Below are 16,802 nucleotides of genomic sequence, written 5' to 3' on the forward strand. Positions count from 1 at the left end.
TAAAGTTTAGAATGTTAACATGTTTGTTTGGAGTTATCAAGGGAAGCACAAGAAAATTCCAAGAGTTGGAACATCTCAAATTGAGAAAATGTGACATTGTGCCATAGGTTGGCCTAGTCGAACTTACTCAATTTCACTAAAAAAGAACAAATTGAATCGTGTTTATTGATCAAAATCTTTTAAACTCGACAACTATATTGATAAATAATTTTGTTCCTATTCTCTCAAAAGTATCTTATATTTAATTAGTTTAATCAAACTAAACACTCTGTATACTAACTTAGATATAGAATTACGTATAGTTTAGCACGATGCCCGGGGATTTAGTGGTTTATTTTAATTAAAAACCCAAAATTCGAAAAGAAATTCACAAATCCCAATTCCCAATCGAAATGTCATCTCTAAATAACGACAATTTTAATGATGGTTACGTGTTTGGATCTCACTCTTTCTTCTAACTACCATCAGATGCCATTTGGGTCTAATTCATTGCCCTTCTTTTTCATTCTCCCCTTTTTTTCTCTCTTCTTTTCTGTACAGCCGACATTTTTCCCAAACAGAGCAACTCATCCATGGCGGACACCAAGGTCGTCTTTCCTCTCTCTTCTTCTCATACAACAACTTCACATTCCTCTTTCTTTTCTCATTCTGATTATACCCTTTTCATTTTCTCTTCTGATATTCGTGTTTGATCTTTGAGTTTCATGTCTCTGTTTTATCTGTTTCTACAAAAGGTTGTGGTCATGATGCTTAAAGTGGACTTACAGTGTCATCGTTGCTACAAGAAAGTCAAGAAAGTTCTCTGCAAATTCCCTCGTAAGTCTTCTTTCAATTTTCTTTTTTGTGATTTTTCTGAAATGGAATAGTTCCCACTGAGTTTTATTTTATTTTACTTTTTTTCTTTTCTGAACAAGAGAAATTCGAGACCAGATTTATGATGAAAAACAAAACGTTGTGATTATCAAAGTGGTTTGTTGTAATCCTGAGAAGCTTAGAGATAAAATTTGTTGTAAAGGGTGTGGAGTTATTAAAAGCATTGAAATCAAAGAGCCTGAAACTCCCAAGCCTCCTCCGTCAAAGCCCGCCGATCCTCCGCCGCCCAAAAAGCCCGATCCGCCGCCGCCCAAAAAAGCCGATCCTCCACCTCCTAAAAAAGCCGATCCCCCACCACCTCAAAAGGTCGATCCTCCGCCTCCCAAAAAAGCCGATCCTCCACCCCCCAAAAAGGCTGACCCACCGCCACCCAAGGCCGATCCTCCTCCTCCCAAAAAAGCCGACCCTCCTCCTCCTCAAAAGGCCGCCGACCCTCCGCCGCCGAAAAAGGCCGCCGACCCTCCACCCCCAAAGGCAGACCCTCCGCCTCCAAAGAAAGTCGATCCTCCGCCGGTAGTGGTACCGGCGCCGGTTCAACCGGAGCCGTATCCGGTAAACATGTGCGTGCCGGTTCCGGGTTACCCGCCGGGTTACCCGATTGGGGTGTGCTGTAGGCAGTGCTATGAAGGGCGGGGTGGGGGCCCATGTTACAGTGGGTTTGGTGGGCCCGGCCCATGTTGCGATGGGTGTGCTTCTGGAAGGCCCATTTATGATAGTTACGGTGGAGGGAGGCCTTGTTACGTTACCCACTGTGAATATCTTAATGAAGAAAATGCATCTGGGTGTATTGTTATGTGAGAACACGTGGCCCTTTCTGATTGGTGGTCATTAATGCTCATGGGTCATGATAATAAGGAAAGGTGAAGACAGTTCTTATGTTAATAATGTTCCTTATTAGTTTGTATAATAATCTAAGTTCTTGCATGATGTCAAAATATAAATGTTGGACGTGTAATCCCATTTAATTTTATTTGCAATAAATCATTTAAACCTCATTTAGGTCCATTTTTTTATTTTTTTTTAAAAAATTAAGTCTATAAATATTACTTTCACCTCCAACTTTCTTTCTTAATTATCTACTTTTTACTCATAATTTAAAAAATCAATACAAAATTTAAAAAAAAAAAAAAAAAAGAGTAGCTTTTCAAATTTGGTTTTGTTTTTTAATCTGGTTAAGAATTCAACTATTGTACTTAATAAATATGCAAAAATAAGAGGAAATAGACTTAATTTTAAAAAAACAAAAATAAAAGACAAAATAATTACCAAACGAGACTTTAATTTTTTATTTTTGTTTTTGAAAATTAAATCTGTAGTCATTACTTTCATCTCTACATTTCCTTCTTTGCTATCTACTTTTCACTAATGGTTTAAAAAATCAAGCCAAAATTTGATAACTAAAAAAGAAGTTTTTAAAAAGTTGTTTTTGTTTTTGGAATTTGACTAAGAATTCAACCATTGTATTTAAGAAATATGCAAATCATTGTAAAAAACGAGTAGACTTAATTTTCAATAACTAAAAAAAAAATGGTTAACCTAATTATTGAGTTGGATTGTATTACACAACTTTATTTTATTTGATTTTATTAGTTTATACAAATTCAACTTCTAAGTTCTAACATCTTTTTTATAGCAAAATTGGGTTGGATTTTATAGTTTCAAAGAGTATTAACCTATGGTAATGTATACTTTTATTTATTTTAATATAACAAATGTGTTAATTTATGCATAGCTCAACTGGTTAAATCATAATATATTTGAACCAATAGGAAAACTATAAAAAGAGAGAAAAAAAGAAATAGTTAGAGTCGAAATTTGAACCTCTAACCTGAAGAGTAAGAATTAGCTATTAAACATTCATATTATCAATCGTTATAATTTAGAGTAGATTTAAACTTAATTTGGTTCATGGATCCACTAAGTTGTTCTCTAACTAATCCCACACATTCAAAGAAAATTTATAATCAATAATATTACAAATATAACTCTAATCTAAATTTTACTTCCACTTCTAGCATATTTCTATTTTTACACATTATTTCTTAACTTAGAACTCAAATCATAAACTTTTGGATAGTTGTTTAATGGATGGAAAGCCATTTTATGAACACCGTTAACTAGTTGTTGAGAGTGTCAATGATTGAAATTTCTTTATACGATGAGTTTAATTAAAGCTCAAATATCAACATCAACTCTCTTGCAAACCTTGCTTGTGAAATGGGGGGAAAAATGATTAGATAAGAGTTGGTAGTAGATATTGGAGAGTATAAAGTCAAAATATTGATGCAATAAATAGGCCTTTTGGTTTATATATTTTCAATAAAGTATAGTTTTGGGTGATCATACCACTTTGTAAAGGCAAAGTGTAATGGGTATATCTAGTAGTATCAATACCAACAACTCTATTAGAAAAGATTCATAGATTAAAGTATTGTTTTTTTTTTCAAAAAAAAATTTATATTAAAAGGAAAGTTTTATTACAATTGTGATCCTCCAATAAGGTAAAGAATACTCTTTTTATGAAAAAAGAAATTGAAAAAAAGAACTGTCTTTTAAGAGAGACGAAGGTTAAAAAATAGTTCAGAAGCCGAGCCTCCAAAACGTGAGCAACCATGTTGCAAGACCTTTTACCTAAAGAAAAACCAACACATTCATACAAGGAGCGAGAAGAGTGATTTATCGAAGTTGATTTTGATTTTTTTATTTAAAAAAAAATGTGAGGAGTGAAAACCGAACTTCAAACCTTGAGGTTAATAGTACAAGTTTACACCTCTTGAGCTATGCTTATGTTAGACACATTGATTTTAGTGTCAATTGTACTACTTTTTTTTTATCCTTGTACCTACATAACGTAGAAAATAATGGTACATATAGTGTTGGTATATGGTAGATTGTTTTCAATGTTTTGTACTTTGTTTTTCGTCTTCTTTCTTGCCTTATGGGACCAATAGTTGCCATAGGGGAAGAATAAAAGGTGGTGGAAGGACAAGGAAACCAAAGTCAAATAATAATAATGATGATAATAATAGTAATTTAATTGCAATATCATTTAAAATTGACGTCCCACAAATGCCATATCATTTTTCTTTACTCAAATAAAAATCAACGTTAATTTAGAAGCCATTTAAATTATTTTTTTAAAAAACTTGGAGGGTTAAAAGTGTCAACTTTGAAACTTTAGTTATCAAGAAGACACTAACCACAAAACTCAAAAGATTAAGGTCACGTTTACGAAAGGTGTATCACAATAAATGAAAGGTTAGAAAATGGAGCCCATTTTTTAACGTTTGTTAGTGTTTATCTACGTTTCGTATTTCTACTGACAGGTAGGCCTACTTGAAAATCCGTAATCAAGTAATGTAATCTGAATGACAACCATGAGGTGATCAATTGAATTGCGAAAAAAATTTACGTCGTACATTACTGTTATAGTTATGGTTATGGTTATTATTATTGTTATTGTTTCAAAGAAAAAAAACTATGAAATTTTACACGTTTATTGTTACCGTTATTGTTATAGTTACAGTTTGGTTCTTAGAGATAAAGGTAACCATACGGTAACAGTAAACTTGACAAAATTTTTAATTTTAGGTAAATGCGATCAAAAGCAATCTATTACATTTGCATTTGAAACCCATTACAATTATTCTATCAATAGAATTCGATTAAATTACACCAATTTTTATTAAGAATCGGTAAACGTTATCTAAGTGCAATATTAGGGCTCTTTTAAAAGACTAAAAGTAAGACACATTTAAAACTATTTGCAAAACTAGTGGTTTTTTTTTTTTTTTTTTTTTTGTGTGTTTATTGAAGGTTGCCTTCTCAAAATGCAGAAATTACTAAAATTTCATAGAATTCCGTTTGTCCAGAAACCAGAATTTCATTAAATTGATTTTTTTGTGCAATTAAACACGGCTGGACTTAATAGATTTTCTTTAAAAAAAATATTTTTTGTATAATATGTATGTATTTATGCATGTGTTGAATGAGAAATTTTGTAATAATCACAAATTGTCACATCATTTCTCAAATTAATAATGAAATTATAAATCATCAAATTTGAGACCAATTAGAAGTTAACATGTGTCCCAAATTGAAGTTAAAGACATGGCAAGTTTTGATGATGCTACGTGTTTTATTCATGACCATTGGATTGAATAAAATTAATGGTCTAATTTGATCTTTTTATTTGGACTAAAGTACAATTGAGCAAAAAAAATAGGACTTAATTTGACCCAAGTGTCAAATTCGACCCAAATCCAATTAATTCCACCTAAGGGCTCCATGGACCAATCAAGCCCAAATCCACCTAACAACTCTATAGATAGAGGAGTTCTCTTCATTTGTGGGGTTAGCTAATTCTACATTTCAGAGAGCTCAAAGAGAATTCTCCCAACAATCAGAAGACTCCTAGACTCCTAAAACTGCACACTCCTTAAAGACAAGTTTCCTTAATATACAAAAACTCTTCCAAAACTTCAACTTCAAGAACATCACACACTTCGCTTGTTTAAGTCAAGCATACGCATTCAACTGAGAGAGAATCAGAGGATCAAGAACTAAAGGTCGAATCACATCGCATCAAATCAACTGACATCAAAATCAACTCAAGTTCAACTCCACGAAACAAGTTTCTCCGGAAACCTCGTGCGAACAAATTGGCATGTCTGGTGGGACATCTCTATGTCTCATCTCTCTCTCATTATCCAAATCAACAAATCAACAAATGACACCAAAGAAAGTCGTATTCAAAGCTATTATTGCAAACGACTCCTACATGGGATTTGTCGCCCGTAGACACTCAAGGGGGATCTTGCATGAGCAAGAATAAGGCTTTGTCATCATAGAGAAAATCTTGGAACAACTGCCAGAATCTCCTAAAGACGGGATCGTCTTCAGAGAAAATCTCTTGTTTGACAACTTTTCTCCTACTTCTAATCGATCTGAGAAAGAATCACACTTCGATGTAGTGTCTGTCATGATGGTTGACGTAACAGTTGAGTCGACCATGACAGAGATGGAGAGGAAGATAAATCTCTCAATGAAATATGTTGAGGAGCGAGAGCATGAAATCGCTGCTTTAAGAGATCAAATGTAGGCTCGAAAAATTACAGAGTCGAGTTAAGCTTCGGCTACAAAAGCCAATGACAAAAGAAAGGCAGTCTTGAAGGAAAACCAGCCACAACAATCTACCTCTGTCACCTCCCTATCAGTTCAAAATCTAACACAAAAGAGATTATGGACAAAATCAACTAATGTGTAAGTTGATCTAACTGAAGTGAAGAACTCCGTTGATGAAATGGAAGAGTTAGCACTCCTTTGAATCCATCTACGCAATCTTTTTCTTTTTGTCACAAGGATGAGAATCACGAAGCTCACTGTATTATCCATGTTGTAGCTAGTTTCGAAGATGATAAAATTTTTTGAGATTCTTTTTATTCCAATTAGTTGAATATTGTAAATGAGAAGTTATTGCTACCGAGATCTTCTAGTAGTTGATATGATTACAAACTCAATAAGGGCTCAATACGGAGGTTCGTCGCAATCTTCTTTTATGTACTTTAATGAAGGGATCGAATCCCAAGCGAAAGCGTGTAATTGCCTTGCAATTTTGTTTTCAATTTTACATAAACAAAATATGGTATAAAGGTAATAATATAATGGATAAACAATCAAGGTTATCATGCATTTAAGAGAAGAAAAGAGGGAATAGCTAAAACATATCTTTATAGATTCCCAAATTCTTCACGATTCCCTCTACGTCTTCTCCGGAATGTCTCTTCAATGATCAAGGGGTACCACCGTAAGTGAAACCTTGTTATCCTTAGGATCCCAAGAATTGGATGTGTGGTCTCCAAGACTTGGAAGAGGAAAAAGAAGTAGAAGAGAAAAGAAGAGGAATTGGATGTGTGGCCTCCGAGAATTGGAAGAGGAAGAAGAAGTAGTAGAAAAAAGAAGAAAGAATTTGAGAGAAGTAGTAGGAGACTAGGGTTCAGAATTATCAATTCAACTGAGTCACAAACATGGACCATGAAGACCTATTTATAGAGATGAGTGACCCCTTTTTCCTCATCTTTCCTATTCCCACTCTAGTTCTAATTTAATTAAATAACTTTTATTTAATTAACTAGTCCAATAATTAAATAACTATATATATTAAATCCAATTCAATGTATATAATTAATTAATTAATTAATAAACACCACATGTTTATTTATCTCTACTTCTAAAAAAATTAATTAATCAATTAAAAGATTATATTCAATCATATTTAATATAGAATTAATCAAGAAAAATTATTTCAAATGGTAAAACTGTTGAAAATATTTACAAAATGTAGCAAAGTTATAGAACTATCAATGATAGACGCTGATAGACACTGATAGACTTCTATCAGTGATATTGATACTGATAGAAGTCTATCAGTGTCTATCAGCATCTATCATTGATAGTTCTAAAATTTTGTTATATCTTGTAAATATTTTGGTTTATTTTTCTATATTTAAAAACAACTCATTAATCAATATATAATTATCACATATAAGTATACATCTCTTTAATATTTGAATTTTATTCAAATATTTTTCTCTTTTAATTATAGATTACATCTATAATTAACCATATTATATTAATCTCATTAATATGCAATTGTTTTGAATAATCAAACAATTCATCTTATATATTCTTTAATGAGCTAACAAGGGGACCTTATGGACCTACATATTAGAACTGATATAAGATTAATTAATTAAACTCTTGAATTAAATTAATCAATCTTCACTAACTACCGATCACTACACTAAAAACCAATAGCTGAACTCTTCGCATTTCTGTGTCCATGAGTATAACCAATCAATAGTGACTGATCCTTACAAAATGCTCATAACTATAGCTGGGTTAGAATATCATTTTACCCATATAGTTACATCTAACTTCTTAAACACCACTGATCCCTCTAATGAACAAACAATTTATAGTCCAACTATAAACTAACACTTTTTGAGCCAGTGAGAGATTGAGGCCTCAATATTAAGACCCAAAATCAGCTATTAAGGGAGCAATTTATCTACTTTCCCTAAGTTGGAAAATGAGTGAATTTCATCTTTTATTTACTTTTCCTAGTCCCCAAAATGGTAGACTTCTTTAGTCGGCTAACAAGGTCACTCACCCCCATACAAATCAAAGGATTTCCCTTATAGACAAGAGTTCACAACTCACTCAAGATTAAGGTCAAATCATCTATGGTCATTCTAGTGAAATGTAAGTCTCTTCTAGCAATGGTGTTATATAGAAAGACTATTCATTTCACAGTCCGATCTTAAATAAACTCTTTGTATAAAATACTTCTGCTTACATGTCTGCACATGAGCAATCAAGATTAGATTATTTGTAGCACTTTATAACAATTGTAACATCTATAAAACAGTCTGTATTCATAGTGTCACCAGGATAAGGTACCCAGCCTTATCCATCTACTACAGACTGTTTAGGTTATCACTTAAATGTGACCCACCGGTATGTCTCCACACACATGTTTAGGTTTCATAAAATAACCTTGAATCTTAGTTTATTGGATTGGTTTAATGCAATCTAAACATTAATAAATTACCTCTTATTTTATTAGGTATATAATTTGTCTTTACAAACTACAAGATACACTCGATTTAGGACATTAACTCCAACATCTAAACTATACACCAAGAGAATAAAAAACTTAAGAATGCCAATTGGGTATCAACCTCCAAAGTTCCAGCAGTTTGATGGAGAGGGCGATCCGAAACAACATGTTGATCACTTCATTGAAACCTGCAAAACTGCAGGAACCAAAGGAGACCAGCTAATTAAGTAGTTCATCCATATCATGAAAGGAAATGCTTTTGATCGATACCCTGATCTAGAGCCAGAAGTGATTGACAGTTGGGAACATTTGGAAAGAGAGTTCCTCAACTTCTTTTATAGCATTAGATATATCGTCAGCATGATGGAGCTGACAAGCACTAAGCAGCAGAAAGGAGAGCTAGTCATCGACTACATCAACCAGTGGAGAGCTCTGAGTCTAGATTGCAAAGATAGACTTACTGAATTATCCACAGTGGAGACGTGCACCCAAGGCATGCATTGGAAGCTTCTCTACATCCTATAAGGAATTAAACCTTGTATATTTGAGGAGTTGGCGACACGCGCTCATGACATGGAGCTGAGCATCACCGATAGGGAAATTAAAGATTTTCTAGTCCCTAAAGGGAAAAGGATAAGAAGGAAATCAAAGACACAGAAAAGATTGTGAATAGGGTCATAACATAATCTATGGTTGTCAATACGACCCGACTAATTTTTTCTTCCAAAGGAAAAGAAACAAGATTTGAAAGAAAGCATGTTTTAAGATATATATATATATATATATATATATATATAATAATAATAAATAATAATAATAATAATAATAATAATAATAATAATAATAATAATATAATAATCTTCTTTTGAAACCTAACAAAAAGCCCACATGTATCATTCTTCCAATACTCTACATGTCACCCTCTAAGTGGGTTCAATTTGATGAACAAGCTGCCACATCATCACTTAGGTATTTTTCCGTTAGATTTGTTTCAACTATATCTTCTTCGTTTGTGTTCTAATTTGAGTGATTCAAATTGCGTTAAATTCATAAATTAATTCAGGTTTGTTATCATAAAAAAATCAAGGTCTCGTTTGGATCATGTCATTTTTCATTTTTTTTTTTAAAATTAACCATATTTTCTCTTCATTTCTTACAATTATTTGCTTCTCTCTTAAGTACAATAGTTGAATTCTTACCTAAATTCCAAAAATAAAACAAGTTTTTGAAAACTGCTTTTTTAGTAAATTTTGGTTTATTTTTCAAACCATTGATAAAAAGTAGATAACAAAGAAAGAAATTTGGAGATGGAATAAGTGTTTGTAGGCTTAATTTCCAAAAGTTAAAAAGAAAAAAACCCAAATAGTTATCAATCAGGGTCTAATTTAATTTGAGATTAAGGGCCAAAGTTCAACAGTAATTATATGATCTTCTTCTTTAGAGGTCTTAGATTAAAATGAAACATAATTCAACTATAATTGACATATTCCACGTCTTTTGAAAATGAAGGTTTAAATTCTCATACCCATTTGTGGAGCATTTTTTTTACAGATGACCTTCTCCCCCACACCTTTATGTTTTATGACCCCTCCTCTATTATCTTATGAATTATAACCTTTTGCTTACATTAGAGGGAATTTTCAGCCTTTCCAATAAACTCGCACTAGGGATGAGATCTCTAGCCCAACGTCTTTTTCAAAGCTCGTACTCGATGCTATCATAATAACGTGACAAAGAAATTTAAGGGGAGACTTGATGGCCTAATGATATCGGGTTGGGGATGAACTCACCAACCCGATTACTTTTTCGAAGCCCTAACGATTTGAAATATGTAACCCGATTGAAAATCCAAAACTCGGATGACATTAACCGTGACATTGCGATAGTGTGAACGTCTTAGTCCGATGGTGCCTTTTTTGAAGCCTTAACTCGATAATAAGCAAAAAGCCCAAAATTCAAATTTATTAATCTGAATGGAAAAAAGCATAATCCAAATCAAATAGGGTATGTGCATTACCTCTATCTCCATTGGTCGCTACTTATATATATTACTTGATAATGGCTGGCTGCATGTTGCCCGATCATGTCATTGATTTCCACACTTAATGCACCTTTGGGTTGGACGGTGTTCTCTAACATATGGAATCTGGTTGACATGTGACCTACTAACGCTAATTGCAATTTTTGATGGTAGGATAACGCGTTCTATGTAGCCCGATGGTTTCTTCCACTCAGAAAAATGTCTAACTGGGAATATTAGTTCTATATATGCTAGGATTAAGGATTTCATGCTATAAAATTGATTACAAAGTGTGTAGGGGTTAATGTTCCTTGACCTTACAACAATTATTGCATGTGGGCATGGAATTTCCAAGCAATCAGACTGTGTACATGTGCACTGACAGGTGTTTAAGTTGACGACACCATCGGGTTGAGATGTCGGAAAAAGCACCATCGAGCTTAGACATTAACCACTATCGCAATTTCACAGGTAATGTCAACCGATTTTTTTATTTTATTCAATCGGATTGCACAGTAATTTTGAAATCAAGTTAGGCTTCGAAAAAGCAATCGGGCTGATGAATTCATCCCCAACCCGATATTATTAGGCCATCGGTCTCCCCTCAAAATTTCTTTGTTCGCGTTATTATGATAGCATCGAGTTCGAGCTTTGAAAAAGGCGTCGTGCTGTATATCTCATCCCGAGCCCAAGTTCATTGAAAAGGTTGAAAGTGCCCTACGATGCAAGTAAAAGGTTATAATTCATAAGATAGTGGAGGCGGGTCATAAACCATAAAGACGAGCGCGAGAAGGTCATACGTAAAAAAAAATCCACTCGTGGACTAAAAAGTTAAATAATTGAGACTAAAAGGATAAACCAAGAAGAAAAATGCTGATGTTGGGCAATTTATTATGCAAAATGCATGGCAGTGAGTTGATACCCTTGATTCTATAGGGATCATTTTCCATAGTTTTAGAAAAAGATTGGGAATATGAATAGATTTTCAATTTTTTAACTTCCAAAGTAAAATCCACTTCTTATAATTCGATTCTCAAACTATGTTTGCCACAATTTGGGTACAATTTAGGGTGTTGATATATCTAGGTTATGCTATATCGTCGATTATTAATCGTATATATTATTGCGGATAAGTGACTGGATATAACAAAGTGCATAAGAAATTATCTTGTATACAAAACAATATATATGTGGTATATTTATAAATTCATCAAACCAAATATATAGTATATTTCAAATATTAAAGAGATATATATGTTTATACAAATGTATTACAATATATTATATTATTCTAATTGATAGAATTGCTAAAAATATTTTTACACAATAGTAAAATGATAGACTGCGATAGACTACTATTGTCATGATAGATACAAATAGTCAATTATTGTCCATCGCGATCTATCACAAATAAATTGTGATATTTTGTTACATTTATTAATATTTTAATTCATTTTTCTATAAAAAGAATCCTATATTATATGGTAGTTCACTATAATATACCACAAACATTATAGTATAAACTCGTCAAGAAAATAAGAAATTGAAATAGAGAAGTAACCAATATGGAGAATATGGAAAACTTTTTACCATATAAAATATGAAAAAAAAAAATAATAATAAAAAGAAATCATGGATACCTCTTTCTTTTTAGTACAATTATTGACATCGAATCTTAACAAAATTTAGGAAAATATAATATTAGTGTATCTAATGTGAAATTGGTTTAGCTAAAATGAAGCAGATTGAAAATCAATTTTAGAGAAAGATTCGATATGGATCTATTAAAGGAAAATATTCAAAATCCAATATACACATCTGGTTGTAAATGTTTTTTTAATTAAAATATGTGACATTTGTGAAATATTAGTTGTGAAGTGGGTCAATTCTATAAATTAAAAAAAAAAAAATGGAAATGGTATATAATTGTAAATATTTGAAAGGGAATGGTGGGCTAAAGGTTTGGGTTGTAGCAAATTGAATGTTGGGTGGGCCTGAATTTTTGGAGCAATAGACCTAACAAGTTTTGACTAATGCTTGCTTCTATATGTTGGCCCATTTGACTTCAAAGTTTTTTTTTCTCTCTTTGTTAAACTACAAATTTGCTCTCTATATTCAAATTGGTCATGTTTCAATTAGGTCTTTTGATAATAGTCTAAACACCCTTTTTTGACTTTTATAAATGGTCAAATGTTTTCAGTAAAAAGATATATGGACTAAAATACCCCTAGTTCAAATAGTTCCATAGATCACGCAAAAAATAGGTTAATTATAAGTCCCGTTTGGTAACCTTTTTATTTTTGAAATTTAAGCCTATAAGCACTACTTTCATAGCCAAATTTCTTCATCTGTTATCTACTTTTTATCAATGATTTAAAAAACTCAGCCGAATTTTGAAAACTAAAAAAAGTAGGTTTTAAAAAGTTATTTTTATTTTTTGAATTTGGCTAAGAATTTAACCATTATACTTAAAAAAACAAATCTTCAAATTTTAAAATAAAATAAAATCAAATATTTAAATCTTAGTAAATTCTAATGGTTATTTAAATCTCAAAATATACTCTAAATTCCAAAAGCTTTTGCGGTTTTGGTTAATAATGATGTGGTTTAAATCTTGTTTTGGTCTTTGAACTTTGAATAATATTCTATTTTGGTCCTTAAATTTTTAAAAATGTCTGTTTTAGTCTCCGAACTTTGAATGTTGTTTTATTTTGGTTCCTAAACTTTAAAAAATGTTCGTTTTAGTCACTAAACTTTTAAAAAAATGTTTATTTTGATCCTTGATATATTAGGATTTTGTTAACTCTCTAAGAAAATAGTGTTAAGAAAATAGCAAGGTGACTTGTATTTTTGGATGACTAGATTACCAAACAAGTTAGTTACCCTAAAAAAAATCTGGAGTTTCAATTTTGAATAAAGTGGCAAAACAGGAAAAAATTTAAAAAATATTTTTAGTTCAAAATTTTGGTCATTTAGTGTTTTGACATGTTTTTTTGACATTTTACTTCATCTTCATCAATACATTTAGAACATAATCATCAAAAAATACAAACCTCTTCATATTTCTATTGAAGAGTTAACATTATTTTAATAGTAGGGACTAAAATAAACACTTTTTAAAATTTTAAGAACTATATCGACGTTTTTGAAAGTTTAAGAATCAAAATAGAACAAGATTCAAAGTTTAGGAACTAAAATAGGATTTAAACCTAATCATGTAAAATAATCTTCCTAATTTAGTTTTTCAAAATTTAAAGAAAAATTGATGTTTTACCCTAACATAAACATTTTAGTGAATTTTAGAAAACTTGCAATTCAATTAATTCAAAATATTTATGCTGAAATTTCATAACAAAAGTTGAAAAATCTCATGTGTTTGGAATTCATCTAAAATTCAATACAAAGAGTAGAAAAATAGTGTTAACTCAAAGTCTAGAACAATCTAATCAAATAAGTTGATATTTAAAACTTAACATATAAATTTGAAGAACTATAAGGCTATGAATTATCAAGCTTCAAAGGGTTTAAGATTAAGTAAATTATCTTTGGACGAATCTGTCATATTATTGTTTTAAGTATTTAACAACTCTCATGTGGTGATGGTGCCACCCAATTCAATGGAAGCAGAACGCAAAATTCATTTTCAAATTTTGCATGTCATCAAGATGTGTCAGTTAGAAAATCATCCACAAGGTTTTTTTTTCCTTCCAAACATGTCGGTTGAAAGAATCGAACCTGTGATACTGAGGTTGATAGTGCAAACTTTGAAATGCCTTGAATCTGAATTTGACATTACGAGTGTCTCACTATTTACGTTTTTGACCTTAGAGTTTATAGACATGTTCTATATAAACTGTAACATTGGAGATATCTCTGACTTTGTAATTTGAATTATTCTCTCTAATAATAAATTGTTCTCTCTCTACTCGTGGATGTAGCTACACATTGTTAGTGAACCACATAAATTTGCATGTCGATTCTCTATTATTTTATGTTTTTTGTTCTTCTTTATTTGCAGATTTTTTAACATTTTATACCAATTGACCTATGCGGGTCATTTTAGCCCAACAATGGATTATATTAAGTCGAATGAGATACAAAGAGACAAGAGAGCAATTTTATCAATCACATCACATGTATGAAGCCTCAAGGGGCCATCTCACCTTGAAAACATATATGTAAACCTAAATTTAATGAAAACCCACTTCAAGCTAAGGTTTTGAACTCCAAATCAAAAGTGTCTATATAAATTATATTTGGGCCTGAAAATAGGTAATATAGTGTAGTGATTTTGAAGAAGAAACCATTAGAAATATTCAATGGACAGTGTGTTATTAGCTTCTAAAGAAAGAGGAATAATAACATATATATTGTGATTCAAAGGGGTTTGGAGATTAAAAGAATCTAAATATATAGGAAAAAGGGGAAAGATTTTAGCATATATAGGATAAAAATTGAAGTCTTATGTCAAGGGTTTGTGCTTTACCACTCTTAGTGCTCACCAACAAATGAAAAATACACATACCCTATTCCCAACATAAAGCCCAAAAGAACAAACAACTGAGAAGCACTGGATTCTGGACCTATCTTTGCCACATGGGTTGGCTTTCATATTATTATATGCTTTCTCTATGGTTCCCAAATGTGTGCCTAACAAACACTATATGGAGATAGAGATACAGAGAGGCCACAGTTTCACTTAAGTGCTGGTCCAACTATAGGAGACAATTCCTTCACTCCAAAGATACCCACTTTCAAGATGCCTTCCTCTATTAATTAGTATTCACGAACCTTCAAGTATATCCCTACAATAATATGATATTGTCGATTTTTTATATAAGGTCTCTCATTAAATCATTTTTTTTGTTTCACTCAAAAGGTCTAATACTAATAATAGAGATAGTTATCCTCACTTATGTACCTATAATCATCTCCATAGCTAGCCGATGTGGAACTTTTGTCGCATTCTTAACAACATGGATATAGACAACCATAAAGAAGAGAAGTCAAAGTTCATTTAAGAGTAGTCATTTTTCTCTTTTATATTTTATGCCATGTAAATTTATAATCAATCAATTTTAATATATGCAACATAATAGTTATTAAAGAAAATCATAAAATGAAAGGGACTAGCATTTAGAAGGTTTAAATGAAAATACCAAATGTAGACCGTTATTGTGTGGTGAAAGACCTACAACATTGAAAGTAGAATTTGGAGCGATCTTGGTGCTAAATTGTAATTACCGGTTGTTTCCAAAAATTTACACAACATCCAAATTCAATCGTGCACTCACTAGAGAAAGGAATGAAATAAAAAAAAAAAAAAAAATTGCTTAGAAACATATATAGAGAATAAGTAAAAAGTTGGAAATCACAGTATGTCAGATTTGGGAAGAATATCTTCTGTATAAAGTAGAGGAAGAAGAAGGAACGGGCAAATGACTAGGTCAATAATATCACATCCAAAAATAATGGATCTGGATTTATTTATTTTTTTAAATGTTTTAAAAAGAGTAAAATTTAAATGGAAGGTTAAAAAAAAAATTAGTTCATTTTTCGCGTGAGTGCAGTCACCCAATGCGTGTGTGTGGGAAATATCCTATTTCCACCACACCATAATTTAGAAGCATTTTTGCATGCCTTTATATTTGTACTCTCTCGACAATACTTAACTTTCCAATATCAAATAAAACCCCTTCATTTCCCATTATTGCTTTTGCTATAGGCCTTGGCCTAAAGTCATTTCCAACAATCCCCATGAATGATTGGTGTAACCAAAAAAAAAAATAATAAATAAAAAAAATTTCTTAGCAAAGATAGGAGAACAAACTTAACCGATATGTCTAATGATTTGGATTAATGCATAGTTAAGTAGAACAACAACTTTATTAGAGAGAATGAGTTTCTTCTTGAACTTTCAGTAATATGGTTGAGACCTCCATAACATGTTTTACTACTTAAATTTCCTTGATTCCACAATGTTATGTATTCTATTTAAGGTTATGTACATAAACTTTGGGTAAATGTATGAAAGCTCTAGGAAAAGGCCCTTAAACTTTTCTATAGAAGGCGATCACACCTTCACAATCACATCAATTGCTTCATCAAGTTTGTTAGAGACAAATCACTCAAAACTGAGCTATGAAGACTTCAACATTTGGTCTGTACAAGGACCAACTTTATTAAGATTGTTAGAGACAAGCTACTAAAAAACTAAGCTATGAAGATTTTATAATTATCCATCAAATCCATACCAAGACCTCCCAAAGGAAGAGCTATGTAAACTTT

At 31.7% G+C, this 16,802-nt stretch overlaps 1 protein-coding gene across 1 annotated transcript; it reads left to right on the forward strand.

Annotated features, from left to right (window-relative positions):
• The first annotated feature begins 369 nt into the window (after nt 1–369).
• LOC120082422 (uncharacterized) lies at nt 370–1,868 on the forward strand. The gene is made up of 3 exons (XM_039037580.2): nt 370–587; nt 735–816; nt 917–1,868. The coding sequence occupies exons 1-3, from the start codon at nt 573–575 to the stop codon at nt 1,669–1,671; spliced, it is 852 nt and encodes a 283-aa protein (XP_038893508.2). The 5' UTR covers nt 370–572; the 3' UTR covers nt 1,672–1,868.
• Nucleotides 1,869–16,802: the final 14,934 nt, after the last annotated feature.

The sequence above is a fragment of the Benincasa hispida genome, chromosome 8 (genome assembly GCF_027475165.1).
Source record: "Benincasa hispida cultivar pf3 chromosome 8, pf3_genome.v1.1, whole genome shotgun sequence".
NCBI lineage: Eukaryota > Viridiplantae > Streptophyta > Magnoliopsida > Cucurbitales > Cucurbitaceae > Benincasa > Benincasa hispida.

What these genes read in the sequence shown, in the direction of transcription:
- LOC120082422 (XM_039037580.2), top strand. An exon ending in AGTTCTCTGCAAATTCCCTC is followed by an intron (nt 817 to 916) that starts GTAAGTCTTCTT and finishes TCTGAACAAGAG; the next exon opens with AAATTCGAGACCAGATTTAT.